The sequence below is a fragment of the Penicillium cosmopolitanum genome (assembly GCF_028827165.1).
Source record: "Penicillium cosmopolitanum strain IBT 29677 chromosome Unknown utg000009l:1.0-9042332.0:1.0-9050551.0, whole genome shotgun sequence".
Classification (NCBI taxonomy): domain Eukaryota; kingdom Fungi; phylum Ascomycota; class Eurotiomycetes; order Eurotiales; family Aspergillaceae; genus Penicillium; species Penicillium cosmopolitanum.
The window spans coordinates 131,544-153,083 of NW_026622679.1; the positions used below are offsets into that span (position 1 = coordinate 131,544).

A 21,540-nucleotide genomic window follows, 5' to 3' on the forward strand; every position below is an offset into this window, starting at 1 on the left:
ATGCAATATGCAATATTATTGCACCAAATTTTGCTATAATATAGAATAACCAGCTACAAAGTATATAACAAAATTTCAATTACTAAAACCGAGTATAGTAGTCACGTGCCTTGCGAGTCTCGCTTACACGCTGAGGCATCGATCTAATTATACTATCAATTTTATTTTGATCTAGCGCATCCCAGGCCTCTGATATACACTCCCTAAATAGCTTCCAATCTGCCTCAGATGTACCACAATGTAATAGATTAGGATAGAGCTCATATAATTTACGTTTGAGCATACGCCATACAGGTTCAATAGGGTTAAGATCTGGCGAGCGTGGCGGCCATTCCATTACGTGTATACCATGACGTTCAAACCATCGCTGAGCAACGTAGGAGCGGTGGATTTTAGCGTTATCTTGCTGAAATATAGTTCCAGGTTCATAGTGTTCAATGAACCCTTCTTCAAGCGCTTTCAAGTAGGATTTCGTTGTATAACCCCCTCCGCGACCTCGCTGTCCTTCTGAAAAGTCACGCTCCATAATCACAAGTTTTGTACGCCCTCCGAGCCATATTCCAGCCCAAACCATTTGACAAATATCCTTCACATGAACCTTAACTTGCACCATTCCCTGCCGGTAAGCTTCTCCTCTAAGCCGGGTAACGTATTGGCCGTTTAAATTAGGGATACGTTGAGCGCTGCATTCGTCGGAAAAGATGAAGGTTTGTAGTTGGGAATTGTAGCGTTCAGCCCTCCAATTTCGGCAAAATCGGACTCTTTGCGGGCGTTCTCTCTTGAAATTGGGATACAACGTCTTGCTCGATAGCGCTGGAGGAATTTTGAACGTAGGAATCGCTTGATTGTTGATCGAGATGGATGGCTGGGTATACGGGCGCTCAGCTCACTAAGGCTTAGCCAAGGCTCACGGCGTGCAAGTAAACAGGTGTATTTGATAGTAGAGTACCTATAGACTTTAGGAGCACCTGAACGAGGCAGTGATTTAAGCGTTTGGTGCTCTCGGAATCGTTTGATTGTAGAGTATATACTTGAGCGTGCGACGTTGAACTCAGCAGCCATTTTAGTGGGCGATACACCACATTCATGAGCGTATATAATAGCTGCGCGGGCCTCAGATGAAAGCTCACCCCCTGGCCTTCGATTCCCACTTATTTCAGTGCCAAACCGACGCATATTGGTGGTGTAGGGGGTAGTTGAAGAAGATGGGTGGGGGGTGACGCAAATCGCGCTAAAAAAATAGCGCGATGTCTTCAAACTTCTGGACCGCCTTTGTAGTGTGACTCGGACGCCATGGGGCCCAATCTCCCGGAAGCTAGAGGAGCTTGGGAGTCGGAGGAAGATGCGGGGATCGGCTTCTTTCGTCTGGCGCTGGCGCTGGCGGGTTCGGTCGCGTTGTTTTGGTGCCGTGGTTTGCCAGGCTTCCTGGCCGGGCGCGGGGGTGGCTATCGAGGCCCAAGACTGGGCCCGCGGGATCTGAGGAGCTCGCTGGGGGGCAGTGGGAGCCGTGTGCTCAGGGAGCGGTAGAGGGCCTAGAGGGCCTTGCTGTGGTACATCGCGGCGGGCTAGGGCGATGAACTTTGCTGCGAGTGCACTTGCGAGCTCGCGTGGGCGGCCCTGTAGGGAGGAGATGACCGAGTCAAGCGCTCCGGCGAGGGAGGTTGTTGCTAGCTTCCAGTCGCTCAAGAAGAGGAGTTGGTCGTCCGCAGCTGCGCTGACCTGCTGGCGGACGGAAGGGGCGCGCGTCGAGGCCGGAAAGGCTGCCAGCGCCGTGGCAGGCGGCTTGCTCGGTGGAGAGACTGCTCTGCGTTTCAGGGAGCTTCGAGGGAAGGGAGTAGGCGTGGCAGGGTCCGAAGGAGGTTCGGAGGATTCGAGGAGGTGCGGAGTTCCCGGTCGAGGGTCGGCCGCAGGGGGGTCGTCGACCTCCATCTGGTGGGGCCGAGCGGTAGTAGAGATCAGTAGTGTATAGCCCTGTCACTTCAATTGTATCTTAGACAGAGATGAACCTCTGACTTCCCTTGGGGATGGTGGGGGAGTGTTGGAATATCCCGGTTGCTGAGATAATAAGAGGCTGGGATCACGTGCATACATTCACCTACCTCTCACTTCACTTGTATCTTAGACATGCAACATAACACACAATCAACTCCCCTCAATAATATGACCATTGAAGCATCACTTAATAAAACAACATGATTTTTCCGGGTGATTTCGTGTTTTCTACGGTTGATTTTTACCTCTTGGCCACTTCGTGATTATGATGAACCCACTTTCTATAGCCACTTGAGCATGCCGACCCATGGCAGCATCCGGGGGTATTCAGACGTCTGCCACAGGCGACGAGGCCGTGCACTGACGCGTCGCAGCGTCTCGCGTCGGGCACACGTGACATTCCCACTGACAGAAATATGACTGCTACTTTCGAAGTCAACAATTACGTCTTATCCACGAGTTATCACAAACTGACCTGGCATCTTTCGAGTCATAATTGAGCAATTGTAACCGTTGCGGCAATCGAGTGGCCCTACTTTACGAGGCTGCTTCTGCTGATGAGTTCATGGCGTTCGGTGATGACATCGAGGGAGGAGCATTCGATCTAGCACCGATTATCAGCAGCTGGCGCAAGGTGGTCGTTCGCCACTCACCGTGCTCATACCCCAGATGAGATCCCTTGTTACCAGTCGCGAACAGCACCCCGGCCGGACTCGTGGGAAAGGCCGAACCAGGGTTGTGTTTCACTGCCATCCGAGGTCAGCATGGTGTCTGGCGGTTGAGGAGTGGTAGAAACTTGCCGTAGATATAGTCGGGCATCAGCATAGGCAAGCTAGAGACGAGGTAACAGGCGTCAGCTCGATCCCACGTGCACGAGGGCCTGGGATCACTTTGCACCACGGGGAATGGATGAAGCCATACCTGCCAATGCACGGCTCTGGGCAAATCTTCAACCGTGTCAGGGCAAAGCACCCCTAGACAAGAGATTCATGGTATTTTTTTACGACAAACTTCGACCTGACCTGAAAATGACTGCTCTCGCGGCGAGGGATCTAGGGTAGATCTAAGCCACGGCCTGTCTTATCACTTGCTCAGCTGATTCAGTGGTTGAAATATCTGGCCTTTAGACTATTGCCAATAGCTCGTTTCAATTTCCTGATTGATGCTCCTCGGGGAAATAGTTGTCTTTTTCTGTGGCCGTCGATTCTCGGCTTCTCTTCGTTGTCGCGGATGCTCTGATGGCTCGCTCGGTCAACAGTGAGGCCGGCTCATGGCCACCGACAAGCCTTCGGATTGGACGTGGGGCAGGAGGTTCATAGCCGTCAGAATATTGCGAGTTACTAATACATTGACTGTCAACCTTTGCCCGGACAGGGTAATGCCGAAGAGACGAATGAAAACACTTTGGAATTTTACCGTATGGCTAAGCAGAGGGCATCAAGCCTTTCTGCCTTGGGCCCGCTAATAAGCCAGGTGAAGTGGCCGTGTCAACCACGTCTTCAGAGACAACAAAGGCGCAAGCGTAGTGAGATTCAGTGGCTTGGCCCACCAGGCTGGTGCAGCTGGTTTAGTTTCGAGGACGAGGGGGGAACATCGCTCGGTCAGGTCGAGTGTAAAATTGAAGCTCGCCCTATGACGAAAAAGAATCATCAGCGGTCCTTTCTGAAGAACGAAGAGCCACGAGCGGATAGCGATCATTTTGAGATTGAAAATGCACTACTGGGCGTCGGGAATGGGCAGGGAAAAAGCACTAGGGGACTTACAAGACAATGAGCGCCTCGCGATAGAAAGTTCGCCATTCTATACAGAGGGTCGTCAGCACATCATATCTGCCTTGAAAATTTCTGCAGTCTTTGAACTTACGTTGTCGGTTATTGCTGTCCGCTGCAGGGGACTGTATAAAGGATGGTACCTAATTATCTTCAATCATTATCAGGTAGCTTATGAAGGCAACTTGTAACTCACCGTGCTCGTAGTTTGGACCATTGCAGATCCTGATCCTGAAGGTTCGTTCAATGGCTTCTCAGATGAATAGCGGAGGCGGGGCTGATATCGAGCATTTTCCATGTTAGCATGATTCCAAATGACTGGGCAGCTACACTCACTTGCTGTTCGAGGACCTCTTGTGTCGAGAAAAGCCAGGCTAGTGCGATGCAACAAGTCAGTCAATCTCGTTGCACGATTTCGAAGTCAACATACCAAATAGTAGCCACGGAAACGAGAATTGACCTATATTATTCGACCCGAAGTGACAAAGGAATGCTTGCGAACGACGGTTCTGCTGGTGGCAAACCAGGTATTTATAGCAATTCAGCCAGGCATCCAGTCTGCGTCAATGAGATCATCATTATGAATTGTGAGGGTTCAAACAAAAACTACTCTTCAATGATCACTGGCTCAACATTTCATCATTGATGCAAAGCAGCTCTCAGAGACATTGCATTTTGTTCCTGGTGATCAAGAACATGAAAGATATTTTCTGGCTGTTGGCATTGTTTCAACAGTCATGAGGATGCCGCAGAAAAGAACCGACGACGGTGATAACCATTCATCGCCGTGAGTCTGCCCTTTAATCCGACGGGTGAGGCGACGAGGTTATGTCATTTCATTTCACTCACCGATGATGAGCCCGTTACACTACCCAGAATGCCTCATCAAAAATAGGTAAACGTCATGCCATGTTGCGACCCTAGCTTCCTAGCAGCTAAACCGCAGGATTCTTCATTGTCTACCTTGTATTTCGGGGACAATCTACCACGCCTACACACCACCAAGCAGATGCCAGCTATGGTGCAGTGCGGAACAGATCCGCACAGCCCCCATCCCCATCTCACAACAAAGCCTCTTTTGTAGTGTGAGTTGTTAGATCGATTAGGCTTCCGCAGAACACTTGTCTGCCATCAGCCTCGTCTTTGGTAAGTCAATTCCCACAGTCAGTCTCCTGGAATTATAGTGGACAAAGGAAGTTGGGTACTATACAAGGTAATATGAGCCAATTAATACCATGAAAGGCTCACATGCGCACAAACCTTTCGTGAAATGATTGGCTGGTTCCCAGCGGTGGCTCCTAGGATCTAGCGAGTTGTCGAGATTAATGCTATCATTGGATACTACGAATACAATGATATCTGCCAGGGCAAAAATCGGCGCCGTCAATGACCCACAGGCACCACACAGACTCAAGTAGAAATAACTGGTCCGAATTTGGCTGTGAGCTCCTAGGAACCTGTGGCTTATACTGCCTCTGCCTTCATTGGATAGTGATCAGCGGGGTAATGGTTCGTATTGGGCATGTCTGTGTCGTTAATCACTGGGGAAGGGGAAATTCTCCGCTTGTCTCAACCGCGCTTGTCTCTTCGGCGCTCAGAAAGGTGATTCAGAAAGGTGATTCAACTTCAGAAAGCGCCCGAACTTCTAGCTTCTACTACCCATTGGACACTCAACCCCAATTTTGGTGATTCTTTTGGTTTTTTCATCCTGCAAGTGGTTGCAAATTCAGCCCTACTACCTCAACAAAATTTTTGCCTGTTAGAGCTCAAATTTGTCACCTTCCAAAATAAATTTGAGTATAGTACTGCAAGCAGATATTTTACTGAGGTTTAATTCCTATTTGCTCTATAAATTCAATCGATCTCCTCATCACAACCGGATATCTCTGACGAGCAAGGCCTTTACCAACAGTACCTTGCAAAACAATTCTTTCAAATTTCCTCTCCACTCACCATCGTAATTGCAACTGACAGTATGCGCCTCTTAATCTTTCCACTACTTGCTGTTTTCTATGCAAAGCACTCTATTGCTGGCACTCTAAGCATTGTCGATGTTGGTAGCCAGTGCATGATATGGTCGAATGATAACCACGGCTGCACGGGACATTCGACACCATTTAGTCTGCCAAATGGAGAAGACTGTTCGAGTGAGCAATTCAATCTAATAGAAAAATGATAAGGAGACTAACAGGCTATTAGAACTAGGCGGAAAAACCAAGGGCGAGAGTCAGAACCTTCCCATGGTCTCGGTCGAAGCATGCACTACGGCAAAAGGCCTGCCAGCGGTATGGATCTTGTTGGAGAAAACTGGGCGGATCACTTTCTTCAACAAGCAAGGAAACATTTCGGCCTGTACAATGAGCGATGGACTCAAAGTTGGTAGCATGTGTGAGGCTGTGGATCCAGAAGTCCTCCGTGCTTCAACCCTACATTGAGAAAATACTCAACTGTCGTCCATCCGTATCCAACTCTCCAACTTTATTATTGTGAGAAACATCGAGCCGAATGCGGTGTGGGCTTACAGCGACAGGGAAACCTTTGATATGAATTAGATGCAGTGCTGCTCAAACAAATTCATTTCGAGATCAGGTAGCCGTTAGAGACAGATTCTAGTGGTTCGCAAGAAGCGAGCCCTCCAATGCACATTATGCAATATATTGGTCGTATAATCACCTCGTAAATAGTACAAGCTATTTACAAACTGAAACTAAATATTGTCAGCTGTCCTATCATGTAAGCTTGACAGGTGAAAGAGAGCATCCCAAACGCAGTAGCCCATACCCTGGGAATTCCGCCTAGAAGAAAAGTACCTAGCAGTAAAGACAATACTATGAATGAAGTCGGACAATACGCAGTTTTTTCGGGCCCTGCATGAAGTGTTTTACGACATCATGTAGGACAGTAATACATTACAGTGTCAGGTCATTTCATTCGGATGGTGCAGGAAAAGCAAGGTAGAGATACAATGCAGGAATGCTCCAATAGATCTCAGTAAGATCTTTGACACCTCAGAGGTCAAAGCATTTCCTCATTGAAGAAAAATATTATTCTCCATTCTGTTCCTCAATTTTAAGACATCAAGGATTTGGTCCAAGTAATCAAACCAGCTGATGCAGCGATCAAGTCCATTTTTAGCACGTATTACAAAATCTCGTGTAGATTCTCTAGACGAGATACTCAAGGTTATACTAGAGAGTTTATGTTTCATTCCAGTTAAGGACCTCGATATCCGAGGACGTCTCGCGAGCTACTACGATGTAGGTTCTGATACTCACTCGATAGCTGTGTCAGGTCGTTTAGAAGGATGGGGCCACGTCAAACCTCTGGGCCTCGCATATACCTCACGGAAAGGGGTGAGCAGCAACGGCGTGACTCAAGGCCGCCCGAGTTTCTCACACCGACTTTCGAGGAGAATTCTGCATACCACTCCTTTTTAACCCTTGATCAATTTTAATGATATGGGACTTTGCATACACGATGAGCTATATGCATGATGAACTGCAAACGCGAGGGGCCTTGACTGAGATGAGAAGAAAGTCGACGAGTTGGGGGGTGTAACAGAGCTACCACCCTCTTCAATCTTCATATTTCATTCGTCTTCAAAGTCACCTCTTTCTATTCGACCTGTTTTGTAATTGTGAGATGGATGAGTAGCTGTCCATGTGACAGCTATTAGCATCGAGTGAGAAACCCGAGGCTAGAGGGAGGTTAACAGACCTTCTTGTTCTGATATGAGGCTGGTGCAGATCACGAACCAAGCCGAACCATCGGAATTAATCCCGAAGTATGTATACGAAGAACCAAGTTAATTGAAAATCAACTTGATCTTCTCGTTGTATATATATAGCCTCATGTTTTTCTCCGAATAATTAATAACAAAAATATACCTCTGAGCTACAACAATCACAACACTTTGCATCCCCGCCGTTTTACTACACCAGAATGGCTTGACAAATCGTGCGCTCAAACATATTCTTTCTTGTCAACTAACAAAACGGCATGCTTAAAATACAACTCCTCTGGCTCATTATATGTCTCAACCCTATGAGGTCTTGTCCGCAATTGGGGTGCAGAGTTCGACACTTTCTCTACCATACGTTCCGGTAGGCGGTAAGAGCGGTAACCTTTTGATTTTATCACTGTACTGTGCAGTGCGATGTACGGCTCGGATTAATAGTTCCTCCTGGCGCCTCGAGCCACAGGCCGTCAAATGTCCAGCACTTGGGTATTCAATCACCACCGCTTCACAAGTGCTCCAAAACTAAGCACTATCCGTTTAATAGCGATCTATCCGAAGTCACTCACACACCAAAATAACCATGGCATCTCCCCAAAACGAAAACATATTATACAATGACCTTTCCGACCTCCCAAAACGCTTTTTCACCGCCGTAGACCGCAAAGACCTGAACGGCTTACTCGCCCTCTTCGCGTCCGACGCTACGCTAACCGTGCAAACGGACCACATCACCCTACATGGGGCTACCGAGATCCGAGATATGTTCGTACGGTTCATGGATTCGTCAAGGACATTGTCGCACCAAATCATTGGAGTCGTTGTCGATACAGGGAATAGGCGCATCGCGACGGAACAGCGGTATTCTGGAACGCTGGCGGATGGGACGATTAATGATATGTGCAACTGCAATTTTTTTGATGTCGGGCCTGATGGGCGGTTTACAAGGGTTGTCATTTGGATGAGTGGGGGGGAGCCCGTTGAAATAATGGCTGTCGCTGTCTTTGCATGGGAGTACTGGGCAAGCCGGAGGAACGAAAACAAACGAAACGGATATTTATTCTGAACTACACACAAAGGAAGAGAGATATTGTAGTTCAAAGGAAGATTGATCTCTTATTTCAGAGGGAATACGTGAAGCTATATACATACAATGAGAAGATCAAGTTAATTGGAAATCAACATGACTCTTCCTATAGACACCTCGGGAATTATATCCGATGATGCGGCTTTGTTCCTGATCTGCACCAGCCTCATATCACAAGGGATTCCCTCGTGCCGAGATTCTCTGCCCTACGGGCGCAAAATAGTACCTTCTTCGCATGATCACTCGCTTGGAGCAGTCAGTAGAGCCAGCATTAGCATCCGGGGTATGGCGATCACGGACGTCAGATTGAAACAGTACACTTTCCAGGCCTTAATACCTCTCAAGGTTCGTTGTGTGTTTGTATGTTTCATTTACCCTGGCCCCTCACAAAGCCCTCTCCTGCGGGTCCCTGCGGGGGACCTAAAATGATTACGTATTTCTCAGCTTGCGAATTGTTGCGAAACTTTCTTTCAAGTCGACTGACCTGTAAGGCTAGAATTCTGAGGATATCTGAAGCACCCCTGCTATTTTCGAACGTTGACTCATCCATCCAACGAAGAACTTTTTCTATCGATTTTTCCGAGGCATTTTTCTGGTCATGGTCTATGATAATTGCTGATCAACCTCGGGGGAGAATGTGGTCTTAGCGACTCCGTAGAAAATTCCAATCTTTGTCTCAGGCCTAGGAACTTCTCATCCTCCCTGAGACACACTAGCCTTGTATGGTAAAGTGGACATCCGGGAAGCGTGCTTTACACGGTTCTACTCAGGGGTTATCTCAGATATCTTTAATGCTACTCAATTTGGTGGCATATGCGACTGCTCCTTCTAGATCCTATCCCCTATCGTAGCATACTACACTTCGAATTGGAGGTTGAATTTTGGAAATGAATATTGTATCACAAGGGGTCGATTTTTCATGCTTCATTATAAGTCTACACTGTTTCGGGATTCCTACTGGATTCGCGCCGTGGGGTGGTAAGAAAGATATCGTTAAAGCTCGTTGAGCATCACCGTATGCTAATGGTTGTGAGAACACGAAATCGGCCCAATTTCATTTCCCCCATCCTTACTGTAGGCTGTCGTCTTATCGTCTGTTGTCTTATCGTCTGTTGATATCAGGAATAGGGCGGGGAGCTCTGATGGGACAAAAGTGGAGTCACGGGACGACCCATGTCATGCTAATCGTAATGAGGCGGAGTCAACAACCAATAATTGAGCTGTGGAGCAAGGTGTGGAGTACCGTGCAATAGTATTGTTATAATACGGATCACTCGTAGAGTGTATCGAGATCCATACAAGTGCATACCGGCACGGCTTACAGTGAGCCCCACGAGTCACGGAGACGACGGGAGAGAACCACCGGGAACCTTTCAGAGCATTGAGACGAGAAAGTGCCAAAAAACAGTGGAAAGTTAAAATCCAGAGAAAATCCGAGAAGCATAGAATACTGCCCGCTCAACCAGTTCATGAACAAAAAACTGGGATTTCGGTTCAATTGGTGCCTTGGATCTGCACACCTGCATTCGTTGATCCCCGCCTCAAAACAGGGTTATATTTCCCTCTTTTTCAGCTTGAGGATTCTGAAGTCCTCAGTCTGTCCTAAAATGACAGTCAAAGAGCAGATAGTATTTACTTCCACGGACGCGGAGAACGCAGGAGCCTCAGATTCTGCTGAGGAGCTTGAAGTCTTCAAGAAGACTACGGAAGGTTTTAGCTTTCGCGATGTGGGCTGGTTCAAAGCGTGCATTCTGTTCGTGAAAGTTCTCTTCGCGACAGGCGTGCTGTCGCTGCCTTCGGCGCTGCTCTCGCTCGGTGTTGTTGGGGGTGCGATCAGTATCGTCGCCTGGGGCGCATTCAATACGTATGCCTTTGTGGTACTGGGCAACTTTCGCTTGCGTCGCCCTCACTGTCACTCTATTGCGGATATGGCGGAGGTGGTTGGCGGCGTTATTGGGAAAGAAACTACCGGCCTTTTATTCATCATCGGCTATGTTCTCGTCACAGGTAGTGGAATCGTCGGGGTGTCTACAGCATTGAACGCCCTCTCGCACCATACAGCTTGCACAGTCTGGTGGTCATTTGTGGCGATGATAGTAGTAATTGCGACGGCCTCAGTCCGTAGGCTCACCTATATTGGTTGGCTTACTTATGCAGGCTTTATTTCTATCTACGCTGCGGTGTTGATTGTGGTCATAGGTGTTACTACACGAGATCGACCGGCTGCTGCTCCCCAGAGCGGCCCCTACGACCTTGGTTATGTGGCTATCAACAATCCAGGTTTCGCATCTGCGATGGTTACCTCTAGCACTATTTTCGTCTCTTCCGCTGGTACGAGCGCCTTTCTCCCTATTATCTCAGAGATGCGAATCCCGAGAGACTATAAGAAGGCACTATACCCTTGCATAGTGCTAGTCACCGCATCGTATCTTGCCTTCAGCCTAGTTGTCTATCGTTGGTGTGGACAATGGGTGGCTAGCCCGTCATTGGGGGTAAATTATACTCACCTACCCAAACTCCAATCTGTGAGATTTGTACTGTGGACTAATGAGGCCCCTATATAGAGCGCTGGTCAAACAATCAAGATAGTATCCTATAGTGTTGGTTTGCTAGGACTGGTCGTCAGCGCCAAGCTCTACCTTCATGTAAGGATTTGCTTATGTCCCCTTCATATGAGCTCCATAACTAAAACTGATATCTAGATTGGCGCTAAATACCTCTTTGTAAGGATTTTGGGCAAGACACGTCATTTGCAGGCAAACTCAGCAGTCTATTGGGGGACCTGGCTTGCCTGTACCGTTGTTCTAGGCGCAATCTCTTTCCTCCTCGCTGAGGCTATTCCTATCTTCAACTATCTGATTGCTTTGGTGGGATCTGTATGCTTTGCTCCCCTTGCTATATCTCTTCCCGGATTACTTTGGCTATACGACCATGGCCACTACTTGAAAGGCTCTCTTGCGCAAAAGGTCAAGTTTTTCTTTCATATTGGAATGGTCCTTCTCGGTATATTTTTTCTCGTTGGTGCCACCTATTGCGTCATTTTACTTATCAAGGCGGCCTACGCCAGTGGAACCATTGGTATGTGCGAGAGAGGCTCAGAACACGATAGCATCTATTTATTAACGTCTACAATAGGTGGGGTATTCTCCTGTGCCGACTACTCGAATTCCTCCTGAACTCCATGAACTGGTCTTTATGGGAGAAAGTGACTTGTTAATAAGCCGATCTGAGACCTCGCAATTAAGAAAATGCGACGTGCTAGGTTGAGTTATGGTGAGCATGCAGGAGGAAAAGGGGAAAGGATTTGTTACAGATGATGATGATTTCATTCGCGGATCTGTCAAGGGTAGACCCGATTTGCTGGCAGGGCACTGTAGCAGGAAACTAGATTATATGACATAACTTACAATTCCTTCGCCCCTAATCCTTTTGTCTCTGCCTCCCGCCCCTCAACTCTGTCTCATAACCATCTGACGAAATGAAGGAGCGATCAAATACCACTAGGACCCTTCGGGATAGGCTTATTAATCGTTCACACAATGCCCCCTAGTATGGTGTCATAACACGCCATAGTTCGATTATATAGACCCCTGAGATCGCTTAACCGATCTCAATGACCTTCAATCAATCATCTGATTCTTTTGGACATGTTCAGTACTAGCCATTACATAAATTCCTCATCCTGACACCATCCATCAAAGGCCTTGCCAAGACGAGTATTACAGACAGAATAGATGTTGGAGTCCATGTGAATTATTCATAATAAAGGTCTCGTCCTGGGATCCATATTTCATTCTTATAAGCCCACTTTTTCGTCGTTTCTATTATCAAATTCATTCATGCTCAAAATTTGGAGAAATGTACTTAGTTGGCACGAAGGGAACTTCCAAGCATGTTAAGCCAAGTTCACAATCACTTGCCTCATCGGGTGAGACCCAGACGCTGAGGCCGACAAAGAAGATCAAGAGCAAAACCAGCTTTTTCCCTTTTAATGATAAACTTTTCAGCCCGCTGTGGGTCTCTGGTCAGATTGATTGGAGGTGGCGGTGTGGCGTAGAGCCACCCAGTCAATGTGTACCGCAAGGTAAACCAAGTTACACGCTACTAAAAAAGAAACACCCCATACGAAATCCACGATGGTGGTGAATCGGTGAATCTTCGGATAAACGCCCAATTATCCGTGACACTACTCCGTGCGCAAAATCCTACGATCGCCCCGTTTCGCTTCTCTTTTGATGAACCTAGACTTAACTAGCCCTACCAGCTAGTTTAGTGATTCCTTCGCTAAACTTAAATGCACTTAGACTTTTTGGGGCCTCTCCCAGGCGGACTATTCTCTTTTACTCCGTACTGTAATAGATACTGCGTACAGTACCAAGTAGTCGTTATCGTCAAGATCTGTCAGAGATGAACTAGTATGCATGATGGTGAATGAGAACTACCGGAATCATCAGATGAAAGATTGATTGATCGGAGAAAAGACAAATGAAGAGAATGTGGAAAAGGGGCAGGTTGAGCTGTACCATGACGGTGTAACCGAATATCCAAGTGACCATATGAACGTTGGCCGGCCGCCCGCAAATACATGTAAGATACATATGAAAAGATCGTCACTAACCGACTAATCATAAGTCACTATAATGATAGGGTCCACTTTTCCTTGACAAGATCACTATAAGCATGGGAGAGTCTCTTTGGCATCCTCCCGTACTCTCGTTCTCGTGTCTTGACTCCAGACGCGAATTGTGCCTGGATATATCCTATGACACACTGTCTCGGTTCAACTTGTTAGTGTTAGCCTTCTAGCAGCCCTCAATTGCTAGTTGTGGCCGAAGGCTTTAATGCTCACCCTGAGTATCATGTTGGCCTCTCCTTTCGAGAATTAACAACCGACCAGAAAACTTGACCTCACGAAATCAAAGACTCATCAAAGACTCCAAGGATGACACAGCAACCTGCCATCCCGCCACCAGTAGGGCTTTCCTCTGATTTTTCCCACCCCAAAGGTGTTTTGCATACAGTGAACCTTGTAACACAAGTGTTGTGTATCATACTCGTTACGATATTCGTGTCCATACGGATATGGATCAAAGCCCAATACCACCGAAGCCTGAGTATTGAAGACTGTGGGTTATACCTATGTCCTAAATTTAATGTGCTTCAGATTTAACCATCTTCTTCGACAGATTTGACAATTGCTGGATGGGTATGAACTCTTGAGAGCTCTGCTGGTGGTTTCGAAGGCTGACTCTTCGAAGGCGTTATTCATAGGGTTTTGCGCGAGCATGCTTATACGTGCGGATCTGATTTTCTGGCAAAAACATTACAGGCACTGCTAACTAGGACTCAGTCAATGTCTACGGTGGTGGATACAATGCATGGGATGTCACCGAAACTGAGTTCGTCAAGTTTCAAAAGGTTTGAATCATCTCCAGCCCTTTTTTTCCTATTCCAGTGAACCAACAAGCAAATCAAAACCAGGCCTCGTACGCGACCACTCTGATCTATGTCCCGATGGTTTTTGTTATCAAGCTCGCCCTTCTAGCAGTTATGGCGAGGATTTTTGCTCCCCATCGTGAGAAAGTTAAAGTCATATACATTAGCATCGGCATCATGCTGTGCTACTACATCCCAGCATTTTTCATTAAGGTCTTCTTCTGTGACCCTATCTCTATATACTGGCTTGGCACTTCTAACGGTGGTAAATGTCTTGACCAGCGGAAGGTCATCATTGCTGATTCAGTCATCAGTATCGCCGGCGATTTGTGGATTCTTTTGTTACCAGTTCCGATGATCTGGTCGGTCCAGATGACAAGGGCCAAGAAGATGCGAGTTGTCGGGATTCTAGGTGCTGGGGACTTGCTACGGGGTTTAGTATCTGGCGACTTGTGATCATGGTGGAGGAAAGCAATACGAACAATACGACTTGGTTCTGGATTCACTGTGTTCTGACTGGGTACGGAAACTCGCGCCTCTCTTTGCTAGAATGATTTTGCGAAGGCATCGCTGATCGAGTATCAACAGGAACGCAGAAGCAGGTATCGGGCTAATCTGTGCTTGTCTACCTGCGATGAATCATTTCTTCGCTTCAGTCAAAAGCTCGAGGAGCAAAACCTCTGATAGTGTCTATTTGAAGAACCATGAACTTGGGAGCTGGCAAAATAATTCCAGTCGCACTGCCGCCCATACAGTCCCCGAAAACTTCTTTCTTCCCAGTCAGAATGATCAAGCACATCTAATTTCTACTGCCGCTGGTCCTGACGGTCGTGAGAGCTCTATTTACAGTCTCCGCTCCGAGGTACATACCACCAACTACGATGGAATTAGCAAGAATATCACAGTGTCATAAAGTTTCGAGGTTGTGAAATAACGATGTTCCAGGTAGCATCTGCGCAGATAGTTGTTACCGTTGTTATCACATTACTACTTGCCTCCGGCCTTCAAGGCTTTTATATTTTCTAGTACGGCGCTGCAGATATCGCTCTATTGATTACAGTGAAGTGATTTCCAGGAAAAAAATAAAGCAGCAAATAGGTTCTGTGTAATATGCTACCTCATCCTTTGGCCTGTATGGATGCATGCGCATTCACGCCTGACCTATGATGGTAATGATACCTCTGCCATTCCCAATATCAAGAATAATCAAGTTGAAGGGAGGCAATATCAATTAGCGCATTACGTATTGTAGTGTCGAAATGGCCTACGGAGTGGGAATCGGATTGGTCACAGACGGTCAAGGGGTGTCAACAAACCAATCACCAAACCACCACAAACTGCATACCGCATCGGGGATAGGACGGAGCTGAACCTAAAACAAAAGTGTTCTGTGAAAGGTGATGGGAAGAGTTGTTTTAATCAGAAGGGAAATAAAAGTCTTGAACGCTGTGTAGGAAACGAAAGCTAAAGGTAAGTAGACAGTACTGCATGTTGCTTCCGAGACAAAATGGAAACTGACACGCACATCGTATCAAAATTGGATACAAGTTCGTTCCCTTGCCAAATTTGCAAGAATGCTGGTCTTTCCTGTACTGGGAGTGATCCAGACTTCATGCCCAAGGCTTCCTCGGCCGCTACTCCCTTGAGTCTAGTCAAGTGGTTGCAGGATCAAATTACGAAACACTAAGGCGACGATCAGAGCCTGACAAGAACCATCACGGCGGAGAGAGTTGCCGGATTATCTGGTCCCCCACCTGCTCAACTCATGAGGACGACTGTGGCCGATGCAGTTGGAACCGATAATTCCGGTAAAGGTGGCGGACTTTCTACTGGAGAACTATGTCTTGAGAACAGTCCCGTTCTATCCTATCTTTTACGAACCTTAGACTCGGGAATGTCATGCAACGGTTTTTCACCAGCCTGGAGAATGTGACGAAAGGGGTGAGACGGCGAGCCCATATCAAACCGTGTGATCAGTCTCGGGATAGCATTATCTCTTTCTACGGCAGCTCACTCCAATCAGGAGCGAGCAATTGGAATAGCTTTTAGATTGTGTTACCATGCAACCAGCTATTTGCCCGAGGTTTAAACCAATAACTTTGCCGGTCTCCAGGTCTTGATACTTCTAGTTTCTTACACTACCACCAACCCGGCGGTGGCCAATATGTATTTTCTCAGTGGCGTTATGATGCAGATCTGCATTGCTATGGGACTACACCATGTAGACGATAAAATCCCAGATTATTTCCTGACTAAGGACATTAAACTGTACTATGGGCTGCTTGGGAGTTGGATGCCTCATGCAATGCAGGAATTTTTCGGAAAGCGACACTACTATCGCTCCAGATCACAACTCCCTTTCCTTCTGAGCTCGAGGATAAGGACATCCGGCCCAATTTCCTCGACCCTACAGAAAAATCAACGAAGTTTTTCAGTGGGCGAGTACGCTTGTGCACGCGCTTGTCATTCCTATGACGTTGTTAGTATTGCAGGCCACCTAGGGATCGTCTAAGACACTGCAAGATATTTTTCGCTCTTCCCTGCAGTGCAATTCTACTTTGGTGAGGACTGGAGTTTACAGAAAGAGACAGAGCAATATCTTGGTACATAGAATTCTGGCCAATTTTGAGGACACTAAAATGCTTGATTAACGCCACGGGAGCCAGTCAATCGGACCGATGCACGACTATTTCTCTGTTGAGTCCTTAACCCTCGAGGGTATAGAGCAGAGTTCCCCATCCTAGCTGATCGTAACCACCACTGTCCGAACCGTAATCACCGGAGCCTCCTTCAGATCCCCCTCCGTTCTCCACGACCAAGTCTCTATATTTCTTCGTCCATGTGGTGTTCAGACCTTTGATAACCCCATAGTGGTTGTAAAGCAATTCCCAAGTTGGACGGATGTTACCGCGACTGGAGTTGCTGATGGTTGGTAAGCCCAAGTACTCGTTGCCGTATGCCTTGTACGGAACATCATAGCCGAGATTGTATCTAGCTTCGTACTCAGCGCTGAAAAGTTTTGTTAGCAAGAAGGAACATCTGAGTGGATTATAAATTGCAGTAAAGTTAGAATGGAAAACATACGCAGACAAAATGATGCTATCATTGTGAGCGAACAGATCATCTCCTTGGTTATAGGTCATTTGACCTATCGCCGCGAAGAGCGCAATATCCAGCATGGTATGGCCTTGATCCCGGCCAGTCTCCATTGGCTGACCCAGTACTTGATTATCATACCAATAGGTATATGGAACCGCATTATTGATCTGTCCATTCCCAGTTCCGTTAAGGAACCAGTTCAGGCCTTGTTGATATATGGTTTCATTGTCGGCGAGAACTCCAATCGAAACTGCGGCAGCGATCTGGGACAAATCCCAGCCAGGGTACACACCTCCACCCCAGGAGCCCCAGTTTTCATGGCCCACAAACCATTGATTAATTGCTGGGTAGAAGACGCGCAGCATCATTTTGGCGAATCGATTGAAATGCTTCCATCCGGTATAAGTACGCATGATTTCAGCAGCCTGACAAAATTCGTAGCCATAAATTCCGACCGCAAGATATAAATCCACGGTACCACTAATCTCAGTAAGGTTCGCGGACCACGCATCAAGGATACCGACAGCGGCGTCTGCGTAGGTACTATTTTCCGTCACAAACCACCGAATAGCAAGCACATAGGCCGCTGCAACATCTTGGTATAATTGGGCATAGTTCTCAGCATGGGTGCTGTCGTAGCCTCGGTAGATGATAGATGCTGGGTTTGGTTTGTAGGAAGGATCGGAATACGGACTGTCGAGAAGTTTGTTCCAACCCTCCAGCCAGGGCTCAGCCCCCTCGTTCACTTTCTCCCGGATACGATCAAAGTCTTGAGAGGTGTGGAGAAGCCCCGGGTGCGTAAAGTTTGAGCAAGCAGAAGCAACGTATGCCCAAAAAAAGAAGTAAGGAAGTCCTTTCATGACGCCGAATACCAGTCCCCTACGAATAGGATCTTGGTCTGTAAACTGGAAATTTAAATGAATGTCAGAAGTATCTAAAATGACTTCAAAAGGAAGTATTTGGATGGAGTTGATAAAGAGTGAATATAGCAAGAGACGAAGAACATTGCGCTAGGAGGCTTCTTTATATGTCGTCCAGAGAGGCTATCTCATGTATAACGCTTCACTAGTTCTGGAGCGCTCTATTTAAACAAAACACCGGAGATTACTTCTAAATCCGTGAGCTTTCCGCTGGCTGCATTCACAGTCATGAACAAGCCTTAGAAACTTTGGAAATTAAGGCGAACAAATATTAACCTTGCAAGTAGACAAGGAACCCACACCCCACTTCCCTATGAGAAGGCAAGGATTTAGCATTTTTAGGATGAAACAACACTAGACGATTACGAAATCCTGACCCATCACGCGTGACAGTCTTCTGAACGATTTTATAACAGTCATTGGCTATGAAAATTTCACCCGGAATAGGGGTCCCACATTATCAAGCCCTAAGCCAAGTAAGGAAGAAATACCGAAATGATCGCAGTGGCGCAAGGATAGCTAATGGGTGAACACCGATGAGGGTTCTTCTTCTACTGTGATTGATGATGTTCTCCGAAAGCTCAAGGCCAAAAATGTTTGTATCTGGGTGAAAAGTCGGTGACGGAGGCAGGCAGCTCTTGTTCGTCGGCCCAGATATGTCTCGAATTAAAATGAATTCAGAATTAGGCTTGGGCCGTTCATATATCAGACTTTTACAGTTTAATATGCAGTTGCTATGGGAGAGTTACAGTAGCTGCACGCTTTGGTCATTAATTTCATTATTGGCGCTGCTTGGCTCACTTTTTCACTCTTTTTTTTTTATCTTCTCTTCTCTGTCAATCGTTGCCTCTTCACTCGAGCACCATGAAAGCTTTTCGATTTTTACTTCCCTTACTTCCTCTGGCATCTAGCTTCAGCCACCCCGGGTTGCTAGTCACCGAATCCGATCTGACCAGGCTCCAAGGGAAGCTGTCCACCCAACTGGAGCCATGGTAAGCTTGCTGGAACAAGGTGGGTCCATAGCGACTGCCAACGTTCCTTACACCCCCAGGCTGTGAGCGCCGTTGATCGCGACAATGAAGCCAATGCCGATCTGCTATGGCAAGATGCCGCTGCACCCTTCGCGCTAGCCCTTCGCTGGAAGGTTGAGAGTAATACCTCGTATGCTGGTGCTGCGACCGATACCCTGAATTCCTGGGGCGAAAAGCTTACTTCCATCGGGACTAGTGACGATCAATACTCGGCCAAAAGAACCGGCTGGCGACTTTCCAAGGAAGCAACGTTATATCTGAGCTTCACCTGGGCTTCAGAGACATGTCTCTTTATGTTATTCTGGGTATATAGCCGCTGAAGAGCATGATCCTTGCTTTTCCCACCCAGAATGACACATAACAATGGATACTGATTTTCTGGATTGGCCATTACTGCCCCGATGGAGGACAGCATGGTGGCCAATACGGGTGACGGATGGCCGATGGCGGCTAAATGCAAAGTAGTTCACTTTGGTATAAATGCTTTGTCAGTTTTCTTGTACTGGTGGTAGAATTTAGATGGATGTAGTGAGACGTGGAGATTTTCAACGGCAGGGATGGGTGGCGCGCGTTGATGGTGTGTTGAGGTGAATGTTGCCGGGAATACTAACTAATGGTGAGTGGAGAAGGTTCAATCGCCGAGCGGTGAAACTGGACAATCAAACTAGAAACACACACTTTGTTTCTAAACGACCCACTCCGACTGTGCTAAGCCATCTTTGGACAGAAAAGGTTCCCTCTGTGGAGCTTACAGCGTATGATTAGCTGTAAGAGACTCTGAACCCAGGCGATTCGGGCCACTCTCAGTTCGTTAGTAAGCCCTGGATCTTTCAAAAGTGGGTAGGTAGACGGCGCTTTGGTAGTACCAAATAGAAGACTCGGTACCCTGCCGGGAGAGAACCTCAGCAATGACTATGAGGAGAGTCTGCGGGCGTTTCCCACGGTTGGTGTCTGCGCTCAGCTGCGAGTGTGGCATAGACTATCCGTGGCGGATGAATCAAGTTCAGAAATAAATTCATTGTTTTTGAATAGTGCTTATGGGTACGTTGGGGGTAGCATTGTATCAGCGCTATCCAATGATGGCAGGTAGAATGGTAGCCCTAGGCTCCTAGGAGCTCATAGACAAATTTGGACCAATCATATCTACCGAGACTATGTGGTGTATGTGGGTTGTCCACGGCATCGATTGGCTCCTTATTCCTCGGCAGATATCATTGTATTCGTAGTATCCAATGATAGCTTTATATTGACGACCCACAGGCCCCTGGGAGCCATGGCCAGACATCAACCAATCATTTCACTGAAGACTTGTGGCATGTGGGCCATTCAGGGCACTGATTGGCTCATATTTCCTTGTAGTAGTACCCACCTTCCCGTGTCCACGTAGTTCCCAGGAGATCGATGTGGGTATTGCACTACGCAAAGACGAGGCTGAGGGCAGAAACAATTGTTCTACGGAAACGTAAGTTAATCGACATGATAACTCCCTCAGAAAATCACTTGATGACCTTCTCCTTGGTGTATCTCCAAGGTTTGCTAATTGAATCCCATTGCCTAATGTGCAATGAAGAGTTTTATGTACATACTTGAAATCATGTTAGATGATAATAATCTCAAATGAATCACTTATAATGTAGGTCCCAATGATACATGTAGGTGAAGAAGCACGTGTGCTGAATGACTGTAGGAAGGCTTGGGTCAAGCCTGGCTGAACGCACAGCCCCTAATTATCTTAAAACAAAGCTCCTTGTTCTCCAATCTGGTCTTGCCAACTCTCTTTTCTTACTCTTTCAGAAGCTATGAAGAATTGACAGATAGTTTCGGTATGGGTGGAATTGCTGCTTGAATATGTTGTGAGATTGTGATAAATCGAACTTCTACCCTTCATTATCAATACCTGACGAGAGAATGGAAGCAAGCGGGCTGTTATTGTACATGGAGGAGCAGCTTCATACGCCTTTTTGTCTTGACTCCCACAAAACCTTGATTTTCAAATTATTAATTGGGAAATCTCATATGTGTAGACACCAAAACTGAATGAAGATAAAAAATTCCGCGGTTGGGCTGGTAGGGAGCTAGGGGCGTAACATGGCTTGATGCTTGTATAATTTTAAAGGTGGGGGCATTCTTTGAGGGAAAGAACGCGCTGATCATCAGTAAGTGAAATGAAATGGTATGATGAGTTGCTGCTCATCCGTCGCAATAACGTACGGGCCCGTGATGGTGAATGTTGATACGCGTCATCGATGCTTTCTGCGGCATACTCACGACTGCTTAAACGGTGCCAACAGTGAGTAAGGCTTTTCATATATTGGATAACTAAAAGAAATGTCATGCCTCCGAGTACTGCGTTAAATCAATGATGAAACGTTGAACCAGCCGCAACTGGTGGTCGTCTGTGTTTGTGCCCTCACAATTCACAATGATCATTGCGTCGACACCAGCAGAATGACTGGTTGCAATGCTATAA

The 21,540-nt window shown here is 46.9% G+C and overlaps 8 protein-coding genes across 8 annotated transcripts; 6 read left to right on the forward strand and 2 right to left on the reverse strand.

Moving 5' to 3' along the window:
* Positions 1 to 660: 660 nt before the first annotated feature.
* On the reverse strand, positions 661 to 1,929 carry N7509_008208 (uncharacterized protein; the record flags this gene model as incomplete). The annotated part of the gene is made up of 1 exon (XM_056632845.1): positions 661 to 1,929. One exon carries the CDS (start codon positions 1,927 to 1,929, stop codon positions 661 to 663), a length of 1,269 nt encoding a protein of 422 aa, XP_056483465.1.
* A 3,807-nt stretch (positions 1,930 to 5,736) lies between these two features.
* N7509_008209 (uncharacterized protein) lies at positions 5,737 to 6,196 on the forward strand (the record flags this gene model as incomplete). Its single annotated transcript, XM_056632846.1, has 2 exons — positions 5,737 to 5,908; positions 5,961 to 6,196. 2 exons carry the CDS (start codon positions 5,737 to 5,739, stop codon positions 6,194 to 6,196), a joined length of 408 nt encoding a protein of 135 aa, XP_056483466.1.
* Positions 6,197 to 8,080: 1,884 nt separating this feature from the next.
* Positions 8,081 to 8,391, forward strand: N7509_008210 (snoaL-like domain-containing protein; the record flags this gene model as incomplete). The annotated part of the gene is made up of 2 exons (XM_056632847.1): positions 8,081 to 8,266; positions 8,338 to 8,391. The coding sequence occupies 2 exons, from the start codon at positions 8,081 to 8,083 to the stop codon at positions 8,389 to 8,391; spliced, it is 240 nt and encodes a 79-aa protein (XP_056483467.1).
* A 1,800-nt stretch (positions 8,392 to 10,191) lies between these two features.
* On the forward strand, positions 10,192 to 11,760 carry N7509_008211 (uncharacterized protein; the record flags this gene model as incomplete). Its single annotated transcript, XM_056632848.1, has 4 exons — positions 10,192 to 11,076; positions 11,149 to 11,229; positions 11,287 to 11,662; positions 11,720 to 11,760. 4 exons carry the CDS (start codon positions 10,192 to 10,194, stop codon positions 11,758 to 11,760), a joined length of 1,383 nt encoding a protein of 460 aa, XP_056483468.1.
* Positions 11,761 to 13,526: 1,766 nt separating this feature from the next.
* On the forward strand, positions 13,527 to 14,476 carry N7509_008212 (uncharacterized protein; the record flags this gene model as incomplete). The annotated part of the gene is made up of 4 exons (XM_056632849.1): positions 13,527 to 13,710; positions 13,771 to 13,790; positions 13,928 to 14,002; positions 14,066 to 14,476. 4 exons carry the CDS (start codon positions 13,527 to 13,529, stop codon positions 14,474 to 14,476), a joined length of 690 nt encoding a protein of 229 aa, XP_056483469.1.
* A 2-nt stretch (positions 14,477 to 14,478) lies between these two features.
* N7509_008213 (uncharacterized protein) lies at positions 14,479 to 14,933 on the forward strand (the record flags this gene model as incomplete). Its single annotated transcript, XM_056632850.1, has 2 exons — positions 14,479 to 14,540; positions 14,609 to 14,933. The coding sequence occupies 2 exons, from the start codon at positions 14,479 to 14,481 to the stop codon at positions 14,931 to 14,933; spliced, it is 387 nt and encodes a 128-aa protein (XP_056483470.1).
* A 1,792-nt stretch (positions 14,934 to 16,725) lies between these two features.
* Positions 16,726 to 17,979, reverse strand: N7509_008214 (uncharacterized protein; the record flags this gene model as incomplete). The annotated part of the gene is made up of 2 exons (XM_056632851.1): positions 16,726 to 17,029; positions 17,105 to 17,979. 2 exons carry the CDS (start codon positions 17,977 to 17,979, stop codon positions 16,726 to 16,728), a joined length of 1,179 nt encoding a protein of 392 aa, XP_056483471.1.
* Positions 17,980 to 18,903: 924 nt separating this feature from the next.
* N7509_008215 (uncharacterized protein) lies at positions 18,904 to 19,390 on the forward strand (the record flags this gene model as incomplete). Its single annotated transcript, XM_056632852.1, has 2 exons — positions 18,904 to 19,031; positions 19,063 to 19,390. 2 exons carry the CDS (start codon positions 18,904 to 18,906, stop codon positions 19,388 to 19,390), a joined length of 456 nt encoding a protein of 151 aa, XP_056483472.1.
* Between the last annotated feature and the right edge of the window lie 2,150 nt (positions 19,391 to 21,540).